This window comes from Mustelus asterias, chromosome 14, assembly GCF_964213995.1.
Source record: "Mustelus asterias chromosome 14, sMusAst1.hap1.1, whole genome shotgun sequence".
In the NCBI taxonomy this organism is placed as follows: domain Eukaryota; kingdom Metazoa; phylum Chordata; class Chondrichthyes; order Carcharhiniformes; family Triakidae; genus Mustelus; species Mustelus asterias.
The window spans coordinates 59297395-59310972 of NC_135814.1; the positions used below are offsets into that span (position 1 = coordinate 59297395).

At 43.1% G+C, this 13578-nt stretch overlaps 1 protein-coding gene across 1 annotated transcript in view; it reads right to left on the bottom strand.

The window, feature by feature from the left end:
- Positions 1 to 13578, bottom strand: part of pde11a (phosphodiesterase 11a) — a 362109-nt gene that overhangs the window by 204374 nt on the left and 144157 nt on the right. The window contains exon 3 of the mRNA XM_078229219.1: positions 6108 to 6197. Within this exon, the coding sequence (XP_078085345.1) occupies positions 6108 to 6197 (90 nt within the window). The remainder of the gene's footprint in view (positions 1 to 6107; positions 6198 to 13578) is intronic.

Here is a 13578-nt window from a genome sequence, read left to right on the forward strand (position 1 = left end):
ACACTGCCACTTTGTCAGTGTTCTTGATATTGCCTGTAAGCCAGTCAGCCCTGGCCAAGATGATGCCATCCAAAGCCAGGCCCTTAAGGCTCAAGAGCTGCTCAAGAAAATCCTGAAAGGCCAGCTGTTGTTTGCACTGTGCACCACCTCCCCACCATCTCCAAAAGTTAGCAACACGCCCCAGCAATGCTGCCCTCACTGGCAAGTGCTGCATAGGACCTAGACCAGGCAAAGACACATGGAAGACAGACAATACACAAGTGAATAGTTGACTTTTATATGACATATTAAGTGGTTTTATTGATGAAGTTAATTGGGAATGTTTGTTCTGTCGTGCCTTTTATTGCAATATTGTGACCAAGAAGACACCATGCTTCTCAGTAATGGAAGGAGGGCAAGGTGTGGGCCTGCATTTGGAAGGGACGTTGAGGTTGCGTTTACTGGTATCAGGTATGGCTGAAAGGGGGAATGTTGGTTATTTCCTCCTTTCTTTCTCCTCCACCCCTTCAGCTGTCCCTGCTGTAAACCTTGTGGCAAGGGCTGTGACCCCATGATGGCGAAATTGTATAGTTTGCAGCAGACAAATCGTGACATGTGTTCTACTGAGTACTTCAGGAATCCTCCAAATCACTCCAGGCAACAAAAACACTGCTTAAACATCCCAATGGACTGCTCAAGGACATTTTGTGTGGCAGCATGCCTCTCTTTAGATGCATTAATGCCCAGATTGCACATCGAAGTCACAAGCCGGATGGTCAGTGGAAAGCCCAGGTATCCAGCACCCACCCTCTGGTTTCTCATGCTGGCACAAATGCTGATGGTAAGGTGGACTGGCCGAAAATAAAGACATCATGACTGCCACCACGATATTGGGCATTGACCTGCATGGTTGTGCTGAGCATAATGACATACTAGCTGCATTGAGGGAGTAGTACATCTCAGAGTTTACATGTGGCACTCACAAGGCAGCAGAAATGCAGTCAGTGGTACATTACAGCATGGGGAAGCCTATTATCTTGGTGAAACTACTATCTCTATCTCCTTCTTTCTTTGCCAACAGAGCATCAATGGCTTTAGTTATTCAACAGTGGTACCTTTAAATAGAACTGGCAATGGGAAGTCCTTCCGGTTGTTGAATGTTCAAATATGTGAGGTTAAAAGAGGATGTTAGTCAGAATTATTTATATTGAAAATGCTACTGCTAGACTCAAGATAGTGCTTCATACTGAGTGGTGTCACAACTACCTACTCTTTATACACCTGGTGCAAACTCCCAGTGCCTACATTAATCATATATCCAAAATAGCATCTGGTGCTGCTGCACCAGAAATGTGCACTATTGGCACAGACACAATTTTGGACCCAAAATAGCAGCCACTGTGCCAAAATCATGAGCACTATGCAACTGAATTTTGTGGCCACAGTTTCACTGCTGTCCATGAAATTACAATCTCAAGCAGATTTGTAATAGTGTGGGCTCAGCGATAGCCTGCTATCTTGGCCCGTGCCTTTAAGGCTGTTGCTAATAAACAAGCAAATCCAGGTAACCGGAGCTATTTGAGATGAAAAGTCTGATCAGATGACAGTTGCAATTGCTTGTAAATGTTAAGATTCAAGTCCATGATTAAATTTCTTTATTTAAGATTATTTTACATCAGTAACGGGTGATTATGTCTTTGTAACTAAGTGACGTCTGGGTGCTACAATGGGTACGTAGCTGATACAAAATGTTTTTTGAAGTCATAGTCATGAATCTCCTTGGCATCACTGATGATGAGTCAGAGCATACGACATTTTAAGTATTCTATAATATTATTGGGGTAATTTATATATTAAAGGCTGGAACTAGGAATGAAATTTGCAGACATTAAGATTGGTATGATGTATGGAATGAAGGAGAGCTAGGGAATTAATTTTCTTGACGTTCGTTTGCCATAGGAATGATAGCACGTGTATTCATTTACCAAGTTGTAGTTTTGGGCAACTGATAAAAGGCAACAAGTGCAAATGAAATTGTTTCTATAAGGATTGATTTTATCAGCCTTTAAATTCAAAAGCCGATGACAGCATTGATTTATTTCTTTAAAAATTTATGAAAGGGCAACAGTGGGAATAGAATCGATGATTCATTTGCAGGGAAAATGTAAATGTTTCCAAAAATATTGGAATGGATTTTTCATCTGTGGCAAAGCAACAGTGCTCGTCATTGCCCTTGAAGAAAGATGCCCACAAAAATTGAGCAATCCCCTCGAATTCATCTTTCCTGACAGCATTTTGAATTTGGCACCAGGTCAAGGAGATCTTCAGGTGTCCAACAATATCAACAACCAAGATAATCAGCAAATCACAATGAATTATTCTCACAGTCAGCAAAGCAGGAAGTACAGAATTCCTTTACATTTCATTTGTATTTTCAATTTGCAATATAAACAAATATAATTAAGCTTTTCTATCATAATGGAGAAATTTGACAATTCGCAAATATAAAATTAGTTTTCCAGGACCAGCAAGGATGTCTGGCAGTAGTTATGAAATTAGTATGCCATTAAAAACCCAGTCACAGCCAATTCAACCTGGTCTAACTTTATGTCTTTAACAGCAAGACTAACAGCGTAGAGGTGGAAGTTTTCATTAATTCACTGATTGCTTAAGGAGTGTAAATAGCGGAGATGTGGGTGGGGAACCTTGACAGCACACCCTCTGCTAGACCATAGCAACTCTGACAGACACCTCTGGATTTCTGCACGTACATGAATTCACAAAGTTGCACGTTTCAGTGGAGAAATGATGGTGAACGTTGACAGTTTCACAGTCTTTTATCGCTATAAAATTCATGCCAGTAAGTTTAAAATGGAGGGAGTCAGTAGGAAGAGTGGTACTAAAGTAGAGGCTGGGAGAGTTAGTTATTTTCTTGTAGCAGCTGGGACCTGAGGGTTCAGTGAAAACTGTAAACAGCGTAAAACAGAGAGTAATGTTGCACAGAGAAGCAGAGGCCATAAAAAAGAGCCCAACAATCAAATAGGTATTGCGTGCATTTCTGTCAGTACCTTGCAGTGCCATATACTGAAATGATTGTGAAAAAGCATTCCTAACTGCAGTGAACCATCACTGAATCATGTCAATGGAAAATAGCTATGACAAAAAGAAAAAACCAAGAAATGTAAAATAAACTAGACATTAGTCAAATTCCATGATGTTGCACATAGTGTATCAAAGGTAACATTGAGCAGCAACTGTTGTAAAACAAGGTGCTTTCAGACCTACTGATTTTTCAAGCTCCTTTTCTCACATCAGATTTGTACATTCTGTGATGTTAATGTACCTTTAAGAGGTTTTTTTAAAAAAATCATGGTCACAGCCTTGGGTGATGTCTTTGCTGGAAGGAGGAAAGAAAAGTTAGCATGTCAGGTGTCTTTCAGCTTTCAGTTTCATTTTGGCTGCATTGTCAGAAGCAGTCTTAGAAGCAAGCTGGAAAGAAGTCTCTTTCTCTCTCTGTTCTGCTTTGAAAATTTTACCAGTTAGCTGAAAGAAAGGCTTGTTGCCATGCTGCAGTAAAAAAAAATATGTGCTTTGGTGTTTTGGGGAGCTGATCTGACTACAAACTGCTCTGAGTTTTCAAGATCATTTGAAATCAACATTCAACCCAGGGAACTGGATTCCAGTATCATGTAAGCTTTAGCCTGTGCAATGATAAAATCTGGTTAAAGGGTTTTGTTTAGTGGATATTGGTTTTGATTGGAATGTCTGATATATCTTGGTTAAGGGTTATACATTATTGTGGTTGTTTTGTTTTTGCTTGTAATTGATAAAAGTTATTGCTAATTTTTGTTCTGTACATGTTAACTATATTCATAAATAAACTTTGTTTGATGAAAGCTCCCGAGTGGGTCTTTTGAATCACAACTGAAGTGGAACATATCATGCTTATCCTAGCCAAATTCAAGATGCAAAACTTATGATTCAGATGGGCTTCATAAAACACTTCGGAGTTTCTAACCTGAATCATAACAATTCCTTATCGTTTCAATGATTTGGTATCTATTTACTTGGAATAATAAACAAAATGATTTGAAATAAGCGTGACATTTAAATGCAAGGTCTTAATAATATTATTGACAAGACCTCTTCACTTTTCATCTTTCTAGCAAGAATCGTTCCCTTGCCTTCACCAACAGTCAAGTTTGATTTCATTAATACTACCTGCAGTTTCAGTCTCAGTTCCTTGAAATGTATGTATTCACATAAACACACTATGGGCTGTATTTTCCTTCTAGCACTGGAAAACTGAAATCAGAACTGTTTCGGGTCTCAAAATCACTCCTGGGGAACAGAGTCACTCTTTTGGATTTTCATGGTGCAATGTTGGCACAAAGACAAGTTCTTTATCCAACTGAAGGTGGCAGGTGGGCATTTGAAGCTGGGCGGTTAATAACAGACCTGGCAGTTTGAGGAGGACAGGAGGTTGCAATGGAAGGAAACAGAGAGAGGGCAATTCAACATGGAGGCATACTCCCCTCAACCTTTTAAAATAATTTATTAAAAAGGAGATTCAACAGACCATTGTAGAATAATGGGTTAGTTATATTAATGAGACCGTGGTGTTACTAATGATGTCGGTGTGACATCAGGGTCAGGTGACCAAGAGGCGCCAAGAGAGCAAGACACTGAAGTCTATCTCCTGGAAACCAGGTACTTATAATGAAATATTGTAAGCAGTGTTAATAAATACTTTTTAGAAAAACTACATACCGACTTTCTCAATTTACTCATAGACTAAGTTAAACTTCCACAAAACAGCCACCCACCATCTTGGGGCAGGAGAAGGGCCTGTGGCTGCTCTCTTACCCACAAAGGCAGGAAAGGTCTCCAGTCCAGCCTTGGGCACTGGACCCCCAGTGTGTCACTGGGTGCTCACTTTCAGAAACCAAAGCTGACCCCTGCCAGGGTGGGAACTTGGAGGTTAACTGGAAAACTCTAGTCGGCCTCCTTTAACCGGACTTAATTAGACCTCAACAAGCCTAATCAGCTACTTATGGCATGTGAGTGGGCTGCTGGCCCCCAATCCCGTCTTCAACAAAATGAATCAGAGGTGAATGAACCCGACTGATATCCAGTCTCCCAACATTCTGTATACCTTTATATTTCTACAGCATGAAAATGATAACATATTAATATCAGGTCATACCAAATTTTTTCCCTGTAATACGTTTTTAGTGTTGAACCCCTCATAACATAATGCACTAATTAACATTATCTTAAATGAATCTTATATTAAATATCATTTGTAATACTATTTGCCGGCTTAATATGCAACTATGAATCTTTGAAAACATTTCACACATAAATTTGTCTTCTGCAACAGCCTGCTTCTAATATTTTCATTAAAGCCATCAAAAATACTATGATCAGATTAGGAAATTCTACTGGTCATAGCTTTATAATTAGAATGACTTTCTCTTATCTAGTTACTATATTACCAGGTCCATAATTTTTACATCAGAACGTCATAGATTTTTAGTCATAAATGGCCTGATGAAAACGTTATTACACGCTAACTATATGATATTCGCCACCTTATTCTCACAGCTGCTTATATGGTTAAATCTTCAAAGAATACCATTAAACTTAGGAGGCATTGCCTTTTTATGAACCTACTTGGTTTTATTCAGTGCCACTCTTTTGCTAGATTCTTTTAAATTCCTCCCTTTATAAAATATTTCATAATCTTCCCAACGATACCAAGCTAGTATGTTTTGAATTCCAAATAACAAACCCCCCCCCCCCCCCCACCCACAGCCTGACATGTGGGTCCACAAAGGGCAAGGCACCTCCCCCGAGTAAGAGTCATTGCCATCTTGATGCTGTGGTCAGGCGAAGGTAATATGACATTTGATAAGACCTACATAAGGAGCTGAAGAAGAACAAAGAGAGGATTTCATGCCCTTAAAAGTAAACTAATTTAAAGAAAATATTATTTCCAGCCTCACTGAACTAACCACTTTAGTTAAGAAAGTTGCTGACTTTGAACATACAGTCAGCACCACACTGATTGTGGAAAAGGATGGGATGAGAAAATGAAGTCCCAGTAGCCCACTCTCTTTACTTACTCTGCTCCTTTCGTACTCCTTTCTGGAAGCAGCAAACAGTTGAGCATTTGAGATTGCAATTCCACAGAATGGGAGGTACATCCCCAGCACCTGGACAAAAATAAACATTGGCACTTAAATGTTCAATATTTAAAAAGTCAGTTTATCAAAAATCCAAAGGCAAAGCAGTCAGAATTTTGCATATTAGGTCCTTGCGACATTTTACATCTGTCTATTTCGTAAGAGGAAGGACATTTCAAACAACATGGAACAAATTCTAACATCCAGCCATGTACAAGAGACACTACAACAGGTTTTAAAAGAGAGTTCTCTTGAATTTAGACTTGATTTAATTTAGTTACATGCAACCTAATTACTAGATCCCAAATTAACCTTTTAAACTATTTGAGATCGACAGAGAAATAACCATCAGGCAAAGACTTGTCAAATAATATCAAAGTCTACTGAACATAAGCAAAATAAAACAATGATACACATATCAGTTAATTGAAAAAGAAAACAGTAGTATACTCATCAACTAAACCCTACAGACCCGATCCCTGGCTGACAGGAATCTGCTTCCGTCCACAGGATATCAATCATCTCAACCCTTTGTGCCGAAAGGAATTCACATCTGTCTCCGAAGAACTCTGCACCTTTCTGGGATCCATGTGGACAGGAATTCTCTCCTCTGTCCCTGGCTCCAGTGCTACAATCACAATCTCTGGGCTGACAGGAATTCTCACTTCCGTCACCAAAGATCAAAACTGATTTCCCTTCAATTGTTGCACCCAAAGATAGTTCCAGTGGTCCTTTTTTATACCCTAAAGATGTTAAAAGCCCATGTTAGCCAAGTTGTTGTAAATGGCTAATTGATCTATATTGTCAATAATTGTAAGGGTTAACTTCATCGAATCTAGCTAATTGCGCAAATTGCTTTAAACTTAAAGCAATGGGCATCCATTGCTTTAATTGGGGGGGGGGTTTGAAAATCCCAATCTGTGTGTCCTGATAGGGAGTATCCCATGGAGTTCAGACGTCTCTCTTTCCTAGACACTGTAACAGCACAGGTAATCATTTCATCAAAATGTTAGTGTAAAAATACAGGAATATAAATAAATCGTTTGGTTGTTGATTATCAATCACTTAACCTTCAATTACAAGGGTGGCTATTGGAGAATAAGGCTGATGACGTGGTTCGTGACTCCTGTGCACGCCTCGCATACACATGCACAGCATGTAAATAATGAAAATCATTCTGCCACTCAAAATGTGATACAGCAGATTGTTGTGCTGAAATGATGCTTCTGCTGCCTGGACCACTCTGAAGGAATCCTGCAGTATTCAGCAGAATGAGCGTCAAGATTCTTGGGGGTCTGCTGGATGCTGCACACCCAGACATCGTGAAGGTCAGCCATTACCACCAGAGAACTTTCAAGCAGCTGAGGAGCAGGTGGAGGCAGTGGCAGACTTGCACTTTGTGGGGCCCTGAGCTCACAAAGTTTCTGGGCCCCCCAATTGTGTCACACCCCTCCCCTTAATGACCAGCACAGAGTCCTTGGACTCTGTTCAATCTCAGACTGGCAATACTGCTGCAACACACAGTACTACCAGTGAGTTGTATATTTCAGACTTAAGTTATTAATTGTGCAGCTTACCTATATACAGCTGAGAAACCAATCTGAATGAATTGGAGATCATTCAGGCTGATGTTTAAAATTCATAATACAACATATTGAACTGGGTGAAGACACCAGGCTTGTGAGATTGGTAAATAGTTTTATCCCAAGGATATTAACGTTGTAGAATAATTTACCATCGGAAGCTGTTGAAGTAAATCGTTTAATTGGATTTAAGAGGCATTTTTAGGTCTCAGAGGGGTTAGACAGGTCTATTGTTCCTCTTGACGACCAGCACTTCACCTCACTGCTGGCTCAGGCTGCCTGGCTATGTCCTGCTCAACCGTCTTCAGCCCTGGCCTGGGGGTCGAGTCGCTCCGCTGCTCTCCTCAATGACCAGCGCCTCACAGCTCACCTTAATGATGACTGGGTCACTTTGCTGCTGGCTCAGGCTGCCTGGCTATGGCCTGTCCTTCTCAGCCCTGGATCGAAATCAAGAAACCTGCTCCTTTTTTCCAAAAACACAGGAAGAGATCTTTGCCTTGGCTGTTGCCTCTCTACCTCTTAGTCACCTCAACACCTTCGGATCAGTATTTCTCGCTCTAAGGGGACCGGACCAGAGTTTGATGTCATCATAGAATCCCTAAAGTGCAGAAGGTGGCTATTCAGTCCATCGAGCCTGCACCAGCTTTCCGACACAGCATCTTACCCAGACCCTACCCCTGTACCCCCATATATTTACCCCAGTAATCCCCTGAACCTACACACCTTGGGACACTAAGGGGCAATTTAGCATGACTAATCCACCTAACTTGCACATGTTTTGGGTGGGGAAGGAAACCGGAGCACCTGGAGGAAACCCGCACAGACACAGAGAGAACATGAAAACTCCACAGTCACCCAAGGCCAAATTGAACACCCTGGTGTTGTGAGACAGCAGCGCTAACCACGTTGCCACCATGTCACTGTGCATTGCCTGCTGATGATCTTATCAGCAAATGCAGAGTTTTCGGGCTCTGATTGGTGCCCAAGAACTGCCCACAGATACCGGACAGCACAACAACCATCCCATTCCCCACCCCCCTTACAGGCACCTCGTAGTGAGGGGAAAGGGGGAGACCATGAGATGAATGCTTATGCCATCTGAAGCGTGTAAATCAGAAGAGAGCGTGATGAGGGGGAAGTGGGATGTGTGTGTTGGGGGGCTGATTAGTTATGAGGATCCTATCATCTTTGATGATTTGGTCACAACAGTGGTCACTCTGATGGCCAGCATTCTCACCTCCATCAGGCTTAGGTACCCTGTCGTTTCCATTTAGCTCCTGCTGTCCCCAGTCTTGTGCCAGTCCTGCATGAGAGGGGAAAACGTCTCAGTGAGTGTGGTGCAATCTGCTTGAATGCTGTGTCTTTTATGATTGAATATCTTGCAGTCTGTGCAAGCTGGAAAATGTGGGTATGAGGCTTTCAGCAGTGCAAAGTGTGTGAGGGCGAGGCGTAGCATATGAATGTTTGGTAAGAGTCCTCCTCGAGATTGTTGGTGAATGACGAGGCTGTGGTTAGTTCAATAGTGGTTGAGGTTAGTGGTGCAGTTTGTAAGATCTCGGGAGCGATTCTCCTAGAGCTACTCTAGTAGTGCAGCCATTTAGCAGGCTCTCCCGCTGGGTGCCACGGCCTCCTTGCGTCTCTGGCTGCCGGATTTCCGGCATTGTCAGCTCCACACGGAGCTGAATAAATTATGTAAATGGGGATTTCCATCTCATTAGCGGCCCCAGGACTGAAGTCTCCAGGGCCGCTTGCATCTCCCCACCTCCGCTAGGAGTGTTTCACTCCAGCAGAGTTTACAATCGCTCCCCACTAGCAGGGAGCTGGGAGCCCAAACCCGCTGGAGTAAAAGAGGGGCCATGGAGAACCCCACCCCAGGAGGGCAGGGTAATGGGGGTGCCACCTGGGCATTGCTAGCTTGGCAGTGCCAGTCTGGCCAACTGGAAATGCCCCAGGGGCACCTTGGCACTGCCCACCAGACATCAGGCACTGCCAAGGGGGTGGGGCCAAAAGGGGGCAGGGCCTCTGAGGTGGTGGGATGGAGGGGGAGATCGGTGGGGATGGGGAGATCCCGCTGCCACTCTGACTTGGGAACTTGGGATCGTAGTTAGAGGGAGGGAGGCCAACAATGCGGACACATCTGGAAGGCCAGCGATCGGTGTTGGGGGGTCGCATGCCAGCAATGCAGGGTCGTGGGGCTGTCCAGTGATCGCACTATCCAATAATCAGGAGGCTGGCAGTGCGCGGCTACTGCACATGCGCCAATCTCGGCACTGACAGATCAGCGCACGCACAGTGGCCTGCTCAGTACTATGCTCCACGCCTCTTCAGCAGGAATCTCCCCGCCCCCCCACCCGCCCCCCCGCAACCGATTCTTAGCGAGATTCGCGCTAGGGCTCTCTTTGTTGCACAGAGTGTGGAAGATTCATTTGAAACTCCCGCTGAAAAACACAGCGGGATTTACTCCAGTTTTTACACAAATTTGTCACTTAACTTTTTGGGAGAATCCCACCCATGGTATTTGAAGATACATTCACTGACCTTGAGCCTTTGTGAGCTCATCAAACTCTCAGGGCTGGTGTCCTTTCATTAACACACAGCTATCTGTTCCCACTGCCTGATCATGAATCTGGAGGACTCCTGGCCCCCTGTGGATAGAGGACATCTCTCCTCCCTTCCACTTGTTCCACCAAGATCTCCAGTGAAGTATCTGAAAAACTTGGAGCAATGTTGTGTTATTCCTTGCTCTTTCCTAGAAGAGTCACTTCCTAAATGACTCCCAGCACCTGCTCCTGCCACAATTCACCTCCCCTTTAGGTGGTGCAGGCTAGCTTTAAGTGGTCCAAGCTAGCTTTAAGCAATACAGTTAAACCATTCATGCGTAGCTACCACTGGCATTTACCCAGCAAAGTATGTCCTGTACACAAGAAACAGGACAAATCCAACCTAGCCAATTATCACCCCATCATGCTACTCCCAATCATCAGCAATGGAAGGAGCCATCAACAGTGCTATCAAGTGGCAGTTACTCAGCAGTAACCTGCTCATGGACACCCAGTTTGGGTTCTGTCAAGACCACTCAGCTCCTGACCTCATTACAGCCTTGGTTCAAGCATGGATAAAAGAACTGAATTCCAGAGGTGAGGTGAGAATGACTGCCCTTGACATCAAAGCACTATTTGACCAAGTGTGGCATCAAGGAGCCCTTGCAAAATGGAATCAGGGAGAAAACTCACCATTGCTTGGACTCATACCTGTCTCAAAAGAAGATGGTAGTGGTGGTTCGCTCCAGGACATCACTGCAGGAGTTCCTCAGGGTAGTGTCCTATGCCCAACTATCATCAATGAACTTCCTTCCATCATAAGATCAGGTGTGGGGACGTTTGCTGATGACTGCAAAATGTTCAGTACCGTACACAACTCCTCAGATACAAAAGCAGTCCATGTACAAATGCATCAAGACCTGGGTAATATCTGGGCTTGGGCTGACAAATAGCAAGAAACATTCACACCACAAAAGCACCAGGCAATGACCACCTCCAACAAGAGAGGATCTAACCATTTCCCCATGACATTCAATGGCATTACTATCACTGAATCTCCCACTATCAACATACTGGGGATTACCATTGAACAGAAACTGAACTAGCAATATAAATACTGTGGTTACCAGAGCAAGTCAAAGACTGGGGGTGATCTTGCCTTCTCCTGCCAGCCAATGGGAAGGGGCAAGCCGGGAAGATTTTGATTTGATATATTACTGTTACATGTATTGGTATACAGTGAAAAGTATTGTTTCTTGCGCGCTGTATAGACAAAGCATACCGTTCATAGAGAAGAAAAGGAGAGGGAGTAAATGTATTGTTAGTCATAGCTACGGTGTAGAGAAAGATCAACTTAATATAAGGTAGGTCCATGCAAAAATCTGTTGGCAGCAGGGAAGAAGCCGTCGGTTGGTACAGGATCTCAGACTTTTGTAGCTTTTTCCTGAAGAAGGTGGAAAAGAGTATGTACGAGGTGCATGGGATCCTTGATTATGCTGGCTGTTTTTCCGAGGCAGCGGGAAGTGTAGACCACAATTCGACCCGGTTCGCACCTGATTTCTCCCCTGGCCTGATCTTTCCAGGCCTGGATATCCAGCAAGATCAACGTCACTGCAGGAACTCACCAAAGTTCCTGAGGCAGCATCTCCCAAACCCACAACCACTACCACCTAGAAGGATAAGAGAAGCAGATACCTGGGAACACCACCACCTGGAGCTTCTCCTCCAAGTCACTCATCATACTGACTTGGAAATATATCAATGTTCCTTCACTGTCGCTGTGTCAAAATCCTGGAATCCCCTCTCTAATTGCACAGACGGTGTACCAACACCTTAGGGACTGCAACGGTTTAAATGAAGGCAGCTCACCACCACCTTCTGAAGGGCAACTAGGGATGAGCAATAAATGCTGGCCCAGCCAGCGATGCCCACATCCCATAAATGAATTTTTAAAAATACAGACTAACTTTAAGTGACGCAGGCTCGTTTTAAGTGGGGCTCAGAAATTAAGATTTTGAACTGCCCATCGACACATGCAGCCAATAAACAGCACAGTTATTGCTGCCTGTCCACAGATATCAAAGTTGGCGAGCTGTCTGTATTTTTCAGTGCGGGTAAATTCCACTTAGAAAATAGCATTTGCAACATGAAAAAAAAACTTCTTCCAGCAGTTCTTTCGCTTGCTGAATATTAAATAGGCAACAGGAACTGGATACTCTTGTAGCAACTGCTTATATTTATTTATTTGTCACAAGTAGGTTTACATTAACACACAATGAAAATCCCCTAGTCACCACACTCCGGTGCCTGTTCAGGTGCACCTAACCTGCGCATTTTTGGACTGTAGGAGGAAACCGGAGCACCCAGAGGAAACCCACGCACGCATGGGGAGAACGTGCAAACTCCGCACAAACAGTGACCCAGGCCAGGATTTGAACCCGGGTGCCTAGCTGCTGAGGCAGCAGTGCTAACCACTGTTATGCAAATGTTTCAGACCAACATTACTTATGAAATAATCCTGGAAATAACATAGTCCATTGCAGCACTAACATGTAATACCACAGCACATGAGAAACTGATTTATAGCTCCCATACCACTGCTATCATGATCTCATCCATCCCTCCAAGATAAGTGCTGAATAGATGATAGGAGAATGAAAAATCAAACACATTCCGAAGTAGAACAAGACAATTTCCTTTTTGTCCCCCTCTTGTGTCATTGGTGATTAGTTTGGGGGTGGCGGGGGGAGGGGGAACACTGTGAAAGAAGAGAGAAAAAAGATGGACTTCCACCCATCTAAAACAGAAAAATTATAATTGTGACAATGAAAGAGTAACTGCTAATATTTCCACACCATAGTACTTTCTGTGAAAACATTTAATCTTCCTTTGATATCAGCACCAGCGAACCTGCAGGTAAACACATATATTTGCATGCCTCTGGGAGCAACTTGCCAATATCACATGATTAATGTGCATCATTTTGAGGAATTGTGAGAAGATCTTTTGGAGTTCTAAATAAACAGAGCTGTTCCTTATCATTCTTCATTATCAAATCCACCGGCACTTTGATTGTTTTCACGAAGATCAATTATAATTACATCATTTAATTCACCTTCTAATAGAGCTTCCTGGAACTGCTTCTTGTTTCTGATATTTGATGCACGTAATATAAAGTATGTTCTCTTTAGTAAGAATTGCAATTACTCAATGTCTTTACATGTTACTATTCAGCTTATATTGGTGCAGATACTGAGTTTTAAGTCACATTGAAGTTTGGCTTATGCA